This window comes from Egretta garzetta, unplaced genomic scaffold (assembly GCF_000687185.1).
Source record: "Egretta garzetta isolate BGI_Z169 unplaced genomic scaffold, ASM68718v1 scaffold152, whole genome shotgun sequence".
Classification (NCBI taxonomy): domain Eukaryota; kingdom Metazoa; phylum Chordata; class Aves; order Pelecaniformes; family Ardeidae; genus Egretta; species Egretta garzetta.
The window spans coordinates 2,768-11,699 of record NW_009259037.1 but is presented as its reverse complement, the minus strand read 5'-3'; the positions used below and the strand labels follow the sequence as shown (position 1 = coordinate 11,699).

Below are 8,932 nucleotides of genomic sequence, written 5' to 3'. Positions count from 1 at the left end.
GGATTTAACAGCCGGGCAGAGGCGGTGCTGAGGGCCAGGGTTTGGGGGTGGGATGGCAGGGGTAGGGGAACGGTTGGACTTGATGATCTTAAATGGCTTTGCCCACCCAAACCACTCTGGGATTCCATGAAGCACGCCGTGAACGCAAGGCCGCGCACACAAGGCAGTTTCTAGCAGGGTGGCTACGTTGGCTCAACACGACACGCGTGCAGCCAAACCAGAGGCAATCCTGGCTGCTCTAGTCCTGTCTTTGTGGGGCGTTATGTCCAAACTAGCAAACTCTCCTCAGAGGAGCTGGGAGCCAAACTGAGCACCCCCTCTCCACAAGAGCGAGCGATCGGTGCAAAAGCAGTCGTATTTTTCTTTTATCCAGATTGTTCCAGCCCCGTGACTCAAATAATGGAGAACTGTATACATACGCTAACCTCGTTATTCCATTACCAAACACTGTATGTCACTCCTTAAACTCTAATTTACATCTGACATTTTGCAACACACACGGGTGAACTTTTTTCCCCCCGCTACAGGGTACATGATGGAAATCAGAATCATATTTAAAATCGCCTTGCTTCGAGCAAAGCATTTTCCATTTCAACTCAACAGTACGAGGCTCATTTAGCAAGAAGTCTAGCGAGTAGCTCTACCAGGGCTCTCGATTTTTGTAACACTACCTTGAGTTTCTGTATTGAAAGCACAGAAGGCCAGTCAAGTAGAAAACTCTTTAGTTTTGAGACTCCTGTTCTCACTGAGTAAAGTTAGCAAATTGTTTTCCTTGTTTCTTGCAGCTGTAGCTGAAAAGCATTTAGAAGTGAATAAATAGGTCATCCCTTAGAGCCAAACTTCAATACATAAATGTTTGTGGAGGAGGTGAATGTTACCCCCTCAAGTTACCTGTTTTTTATCTCAGGTTCATTACCAGGCCATGGGAAAAAAAAACCACGTCAGGCTAATCTGACCGAAAACAGAAATGGTGTTCTTTGGAATTACAGTATTTGTACTCATGTTACAGAAAAGCAGTCATAATTTTCCAAACCCAAGTGGTCACTAGAAGAATTTTACAGACTCTAATGGTGTCACTGTAATTCTGGAATACAACACAACTGTATTCCTACTGTGCCAATTTGCGTTTTAATCCCAACATGTTCTTTTCCGGGGGTTTTAATCCCTGAGATGTTCTCCACGCCCCCAAAGGCTGTAGCACATCTGGAAAGTACAAGCTTGATAATCCACGTATGTGGTCACAGTGGTTTCTATATTCCTAAAGGCAGCCCTGGATCTGGTTTCTATTTTATTTTTAAAGACGGTCAGAACTAAGTTAACACGGTAAATATTTTTCAGTCACAGCTCCTGACTTAGGGCAGCAACCTCAGCCTCACAGCATTCAACAGCAACTTTGCCATTAATTCCATCAACTCAAAGATTCTGCTATCAACATTCAGCCTTTCTGAAGAAATGCAAGGCATTCCCCCGTGCCCCTCCTCATTTTTGGCTCTCTGAGGAGTCCTGTGTGATGGTTCAGAAGGATGCAGCGGATGCAAACAGAACTCAGGGGTAGCTCCCATACCTTTGAGAAACCTCCTAAACTTTGGTTGGACAATTTCCATTAAAAATGCAACTGCAGAAATACCTCTTCCACTATTACCAGCCATTCCCTCCTGCGGGATCTGGCCTTCTATACAGAGGGGAAAAAAAAAAAAAAAAAGAGAGTGGTTACGATCACTATCATGTCTTAGCAGGAGGTTCTAGTGCTACTGCTGCTGTATTACAGCACGCTCCCCGGTGCCAAACCGTAGCTGTGACTACAGCCTACGTAAATAAAAAAAATACAGGTTTTAACCAGCTTGCTTTGGACGCCGAGAGGAGCCTGTTTGAATCAGCTCAGAAGTCAGCACTGTTCAGCTGTCCAAATACTTGCACTGTTTTTTCAGAAAAGTCAGTCTGGCTGTGCCGAGCTCTGATTGCTACCGGTTCTCTAGCTAGCTCGCTTAAAACTAGCTCTGGTCTGCCTAGAACGTAGTATTTTTCGGCTATGTCTACTCTTTCAAAAAGAAGTATCCAATTAGAGGAAAAAAATAGGAGCTAGAGTGAAAAATAGGAGCTAGAACGGGATTCCTGAATATTTTATTATGATCCAGTAAACCAAGGAAGATATAAAAATGGGGCAGAGGAAGTTGTACATTACTGCTTGCCTCAGTTACCTCCTAAACTCTGCTTTTTGGAGTGGTTTGAAAAATGTGTTCACGGTCTCCCTATTTTCCGCTTGCTGCTGGAAACGTATTAGTTTGTGCTCTGCTGGCGTACCTCAGAAATGCTAAATCAATCTGCTCTCTTTTATTTACATGCTTTATTCCTGAGAAATGTAATTGCGGTTTTTATTAACTTTATGTTTTATGGATCTAATACTTAAGAACAAGTCTATCATTTATGTCGCAGAGAGAAGGTTAATATACTTACAGATTCCCCAGCAATACATCTTGGGCAAGGTTGGGCAGCACCTCTGCTTCCATGGTTTTCAAAAATCTAATGAATAAAACCATACACAAAGTCATCAAAAAAAAAGGGGGGGGGGCAATTATTTGCAATTTTATTATAAAATGTATTTAATATGTTTTTCGAAAAAATAGATGTTGTTGACAGCGTAAACATACCATTGAATTTTGCTTTGTCTTTGTAGCCCAGGGACCACAGTCAGTGGAGATTTTCTGTTTCGAATCCAGCTCCATGGCACAGTCAATGCGGCGAGCACCAGCCTCATCTGGAATGGTCTCTAACGGCCTGCACGCTCGCTTCTGAAAGAACCAAAAGCAACATTTACAAGTTTACAACATTTACGGTCAGACTCAATGATCTTAAAGGTCTTTTCCAACCAAATGATTCTATGTCTTCGCAAGGCATAGGCCACTGTATACCAGTTTTTCAGGATTTTATGGTTTAGGATTGATATGGATCTTGCATTCATTTGGAAGAACGGTACGTTAGTAACCAGACTACCAGACCAAAATGTTGCATTTGGTGCTACATCTCATGCTGGATGGGCAGAGAAATCTGCAGATCTCGCTCAATGTCTCTGTGCCTCAGTTTCATAAACTGGGGATGAAACGCCGCTGGGAAAGGAGCATACCTCATCCTCCATTAGCGTCCAACGTAGGATGGCGTTCATCAAAGGAGCGGATCAGGGGAAGTTGTGTGAAATGACTAATTGCATCAAGGAAACGGGAGGAAAACCCTGAAGCCAAGTCAGACAGCTACGAAGACGTATTTCGTAATGATTTCTGTATCTTTCCCTGAGCGCTGCCACCTTTTTACAGCTTTCCATTGCTACATAACCAAGTAACTGCCCACTCCTGAAGCTCTAACCGGAGCTGTTAGCTCACGCTTGGACGCCCTGCGCATGAAAGGCACTCCATCTCCGCAGGAAGAGCCCAACCAGGGATGCCTTCCTCACGGTGCTCAGCCACCCAGCGCCAGCTCAGAGCTCCCCAGAAACACGGCCTTGCCGCTCGGCGAGAACCAGGTTAGGAACTGGTAAGGTCAAGACGCCAGTCCGTGGAAGACAGCGATGGGAGACCTTCAGGAGAACACCCTCGGCCTGAGATTGCTATCCCATGCAACGGGAGGGGCTGCCTAAATCCCAGGGCGTTGGAGTTGGAGCAGCAGAGTGACGGGAATAGTGGGAAATTTCAAAACTGACGCAGACGTTTCAGGGTCTGACTCCGAATTCTGGAGAGATACACGGGCCTTTCAAGTGTTTTTCTGAGGCCTTTCTGAGCAAACTTTGCTTAAGGAATAACAATAGTCAGTCTCTTTCACAAGCGTATGATTTCACAGGCAGAAGATGTGTTGCCGCAGAACTGACGGACTACTGAAGCGTGGCAACTAAACTTAAAATTTGAATATGTTATGCAAAAATAAAATGGATCAATACAACAGGAACCTCAGCGGAAAACAGTTGAAACGAGAACACGAGCGAGGAATATGGGATATATGGATGGAAAGTAAATCAAAAAGCGAAATATGTATTGTACCAAGAAAGTGAATAATATAATAACAAAAAGTCTGAGAAGGTCCTCTAAAGATAGACCGCCTTCCACTGGGAAAACGTTCTCTTCCCTTTGTTGCTGCAGAACTCGTCCTTTATTAAAAGGTACCGCGCAGTGGTACAGCAGCGTAACCAGCAAGATGCGCGAGATGAAGGAGAAAAGGGGAAAAAATGATTTACTGCCACACATCAGAAGAAATTTGGCTTATTAAAAATAAATTCAAGGTATTGTTTTTTTGGCGGTGGGGGGAGCGCCAAGGCAGTTTGTGGAAGTTTCCAGCAGAGGCTGGCTTCAGGGAAGACTTCACTCTCCGGAATTCTCTCCCTTAGGGAAGAAACAATCAATACATCAATCCTGCCTGCGCACAGGACACGCCGAGTGCAGGATTCAAAGAGCCTGTGATTAATAAGGATCAATTAGCTAGGTAGTCAGATGGCAAGCAAGGATTCCATCAAAATGACTGCTTCTGCTGGGGAACGATCGTGCTGCAACCAGCTCGGAAGCGTAGCTTAAGACAAGCAACAGCAAACCACGTACTGTCCCACAACAGGCAGAAACCAGGTCTCTCTGCAGAGAAGATACTCTGCGACTTCCTCTTCCAGCTGGGAAGTCCTGGAAGAACACGTGCATTTTCACTGATGCTGAAAGGATAAAGGCCTCACAGACGCTGCTTTTCATAAAGAGGGAAACCGAGCTGCTGCAAAACCTAGCTCCATCAAAATAACGAACCTAAATGCAACGGAAAACATTTTTAAGACAGACGAGCAGTTGCCTTTTTTTTTTTTTTTTTAAATCAGCTGTCAGATTTGGAAGATCTCCTATAAATTTAGTACGTTCATCACCAGCAATTTCTGTTTTGTTTACCACATTTTTTAAAAGCCAGGCCAGCTTCTGTTGCATGAACAGCTGACCTGAACCAGGTCTCTGTCCAGCCCAGCTTTACTTAGATTAGCTCAGCTCCATGGGATACCTTTACGGAAAGGACAAGGAGGGCCGTGCGTGGATGCTCCCCATTATTAGGGCCCAGCTCCCTACCGAAAGGGGCGCAGATGCCTCAGTTTGGGGAAGCAGAAAGAACATGAGGTCCGCACAGGTCCTTGTTCTGGGAAACTTTGCTGGCAGTCCAGTCCAAACCAGAACACGCCACGTGAATAGCTCTAGTGTTGAAAATCTGTTATTCTTTACTGGCCTCTAAATCCAAATCCTGCCATAAAGCCAGGACGTCATCAGCGAGCTCCATCCTAAAGCAAATTTCTGAAATACAGGGAAATAGCTACGTCAAGGTGCAAAAGGCAATCACGTTACATATATATAACATACAGGAGGAGCTGAGGGAGCGCAGGAAAAAAGGTAGGGAATCTTCCCCAGTTACAACAGCCACTGGCACAGGACGCTGCACGACAGCAGCGTCAAAGAAGAGGGTGGCTGAGCCTTCAGTTGTCTCCCCAAACCCAGGGATCAGTCTTCGCTTAGCAGAGCTGAGCTCAGAGCTCTCGCCCCCGAGCGGCTGGCTCAGCAGAGCTCGGCTGCAGCGTTCGTAATGACTTCAAGCCCCAGCACCAGCTTAAAGCCAAACAGGAGAGGATCCCAAGGAGAAGGGTGACAAAGGTTCTGGCGTTCGACCGAAAGCGTGCAAAACTCTGTCCAGCACCACAGGCGTAGGAGTCGCAAAGTAAAGCGCCTCGTCCGCCCTGCCACTAGGGCTCACGCTGTTGGCTAAAACCTAAACCAGAAAATAGCTGTCAAGTAGTTGGCTAAGGAAAAAAAAAAAAATAAATCCCCGCACCACAGCGAGCGGGCAGCTGAAGAAAGAGGGAGAGCAGCGTTTGATGAGGACGCATCAAAGGTCAGCAAGGTTCAGCGAAGGCGTTTCGCCTCGTGGCGGTGACCCAGCACGTGACGGCAGCAGCTCGGCCGCTTGCTCAAGCCCTGGTGACTCAGCGGTAATCCCGGCCGTGCCAACTGCTGTGACAGAAAAAACCCAACCTCTAAAGCCCTGGCTGGGCTACGCTGCGTAGAGAACGCTCTGAACGGCGGCGAGAAAAGCTCCCGTTTAGAGCCGCCTCGCAGAGCTCGACTCGGAGGTGGCGGCAGCAATTCCGAGCTGCTCTCTGTCATAAAGTTCCCGAAGAATTTTATCTGGTCTCCCAACAGCTGGCTCATTAATGCCTTCGTTAGCGGACAAACTGCAGTTCATGAACCAGAAGAAAGCTATTATTTGCCTCTCTAAGCTCAAACCCAGGAGAAACTTCCTTCTGTCCCATGTACCCTTGTGAGTCGTGGTCAGAAAGTTCACTGCACAGGTGCTCCTCTTCCTCACGAGAACGGTATTTCTCTGATAAATGAGGTTAGCCCCTAAATACGCAAGTTTTTGCTCCAGTCACACGTGAACGTGGATGATCAAGTAACGGTGGGGGAGAGCCTGACCGCCAGGGTAAGTTTTTCTTGGAACTCCTGCTAATTTTTTGTGACGTTATTAGGAAGAAAGATGCTTAGGAGGCGGCGGGTGAGAGACACCTCGTCGGAATGGATCCCATCAGGGAAATACCCAGACACAAGCTTAGCCGAAATGGGAAACTATTCCAGAAGCGCAACGTCTTAGAGGCTAAACACGCCGTTCTTGTGGGGCTCACCCTGGAGCCAGGGCAGCAGAAAATGGACAGCATGAAACATGCCAACGGGTGAAGAGTGAACCAGCCGAAAAAAGAGGAGAAAAAAGCCCCTTTCTGCGCTCTATTTGCCCTTTCTGCGCTCTGTTGCCCTTTCTTCGCTCTCTGTTGCCCTTTCTGCGCTCTATCGCCGTTCGTTTCTGCACTCTATTGCCCTTTCTGCGCTCTATTTGCCCTTTCTGCGCTCTGTTGCCCTTTCTTCGCTCTCTGTTGCCCTTTCTGCGCTCTATCGCCGTTCGTTTCTGCACTCTATTGCCCTTTCTGCGCTCTATTTGCCCTTTCTGCGCTCTGTTGCCCTTTCTTCGCTCTCTGTTGCCCTTTCTGCGCTCTATCGCCGTTCGTTTCTGCACTCTATTGCCCTTTCTGCGCTCTATTTGCCCTTTCTGCGCTCTGTTGCCCTTTCTTCGCTCTCTGTTGCCCTTTCTGCGCTCTATCGCCGTTCGTTTCTGCACTCTATTGCCCTTTCTGCGCTCTATTTGCCCTTTCTGCGCTCTGTTGCCCTTTCTTCGCTCTCTGTTGCCCTTTCTGCGCTCTATCGCCGTTCGTTTCTGCACTCTATTGCCCTTTCTGCGCTCTATTTGCCCTTTCTGCGCTCTGTTGCCCTTTCTTCGCTCTCTGTTGCCCTTTCTGCGCTCTATCGCCGTTCGTTTCTGCACTCTATTGCCCTTTCTGCGCTCTATTTGCCCTTTCTGCGCTCTGTTGCCCTTTCTTCGCTCTCTGTTGCCCTTTCTGCGCTCTATCGCCGTTCGTTTCTGCACTCTATTGCCCTTTCTGCGCTCTATTTGCCCTTTCTGCGCTCTGTTGCCCTTTCTTCGCTCTCTGTTGCCCTTTCTGCGCTCTATCGCCGTTCGTTTCTGCACTCTATTGCCCTTTCTGCGCTCTATTTGCCCTTTCTGCGCTCTGTTGCCCTTTCTTCGCTCTCTGTTGCCCTTTCTGCGCTCTATCGCCGTTCGTTTCTGCACTCTATTGCCCTTTCTGCGCTCTATTTGCCCTTTCTGCGCTCTGTTGCCCTTTCTTCGCTCTCTGTTGCCCTTTCTGCGCTCTATCGCCGTTCGTTTCTGCACTCTATTGCCCTTTCTGCGCTCTATTTGCCCTTTCTGCGCTCTGTTGCCCTTTCTTCGCTCTCTGTTGCCCTTTCTGCGCTCTATCGCCGTTCGTTTCTGCACTCTATTGCCCTTTCTGCGCTCTATTTGCCCTTTCTGCGCTCTGTTGCCCTTTCTTCGCTCTCTGTTGCCCTTTCTGCGCTCTATCGCCGTTCGTTTCTGCACTCTATTGCCCTTTCTGCGCTCTATTTGCCCTTTCTGCGCTCTGTTGCCCTTTCTTCGCTCTCTGTTGCCCTTTCTGCGCTCTATCGCCGTTCGTTTCTGCACTCTATTGCCCTTTCTGCGCTCTATTTGCCCTTTCTGCGCTCTGTTGCCCTTTCTTCGCTCTCTGTTGCCCTTTCTGCGCTCTATCGCCGTTCGTTTCTGCACTCTATTGCCCTTTCTGCGCTCTATTTGCCCTTTCTGCGCTCTATTGGCCTTTCTGCGCTCTGTTGCCCTTTCTGCGCTCTCTGTTGCCCTTTCTGCGCTCTATTGCCATCTCTGCTCTCTATTGCCCTTTCTGCGCTCTCTATTGCCCTTTCTGCTCTCTGTTGCCCTTTCTGCGCTCTCTATTGCCCTTTCTGCGCTCTCTATTGCCCTTTCTGCGCTCCATTTGCCCTTTCTGCGCTCTATCGCCATTCGTTTCTGCGCTCTTTTGCACTTTCCGCTTCTGCGCTCTCTATTGCCCTTTCTGCGCTCTCTATTGCCCTTTCTGCGCTCTCTATTGCCCTTTCTGCGCTCTCTATTGCCCTTTCTGCGCTCTTTATTGCCCTTTCTGCGCGCTCTCTTGCCCTTTCTGCGCTCTATTTGCCCTTTCTGCGCCCTATTTGCCCTTTCTGCACTCTCTATTGCCCTTTCTGCACTCTACTGCCCTTTCTGCACTCTATTGCCGTTTCTGAGCGCTTTCTCGAGTCGCCAGCAGAAGAATGAAAAGCTGGACAGGGGTTTCAAGCCCGCTTCAGGGACCCGCTCGCCCCCCAGGCTCCCAATCCTGTGCTAGGCGCTGAACGCAGGCTGGGCTTTACGTTTCGCTCGGAACTTCTTTGGGTTTTGGTGGCGTTAAAAGACAAGAAGAAAGTATCGCCCCAGCCCTCGGCGTGCAATTTACGGCCTAATTTCTGTGCCTCTGGGCTGCAGGAAT

General features: G+C 48.1%; 1 protein-coding gene across 2 annotated transcripts in view; it reads right to left on the bottom strand.

Annotated features, from left to right (window-relative positions):
* CUNH10orf143 (chromosome unknown C10orf143 homolog) overlaps window positions 1-4,685 on the bottom strand; it is an 8,318-nt gene extending 3,633 nt beyond the window's left edge. The window contains exons 1-3 of one of the 2 annotated variants that reach the window (XM_035890420.1): window positions 4,578-4,685; window positions 2,649-2,789; window positions 2,455-2,520 (exon numbers count right to left, since the gene is read on the bottom strand). In XM_035890420.1, the coding sequence (XP_035746313.1) occupies window positions 2,455-2,520; window positions 2,649-2,789; window positions 4,578-4,670 (300 nt within the window). In that variant the 5' untranslated portion in view covers window positions 4,671-4,685. Of the gene's footprint in view, window positions 1-2,454; window positions 2,521-2,648; window positions 2,790-3,121; window positions 4,174-4,577 lie in introns of those variants that run through there. The other variant, XM_035890421.1, reaches the window with a different exon arrangement.
* Between the last annotated feature and the right edge of the window lie 4,247 nt (window positions 4,686-8,932).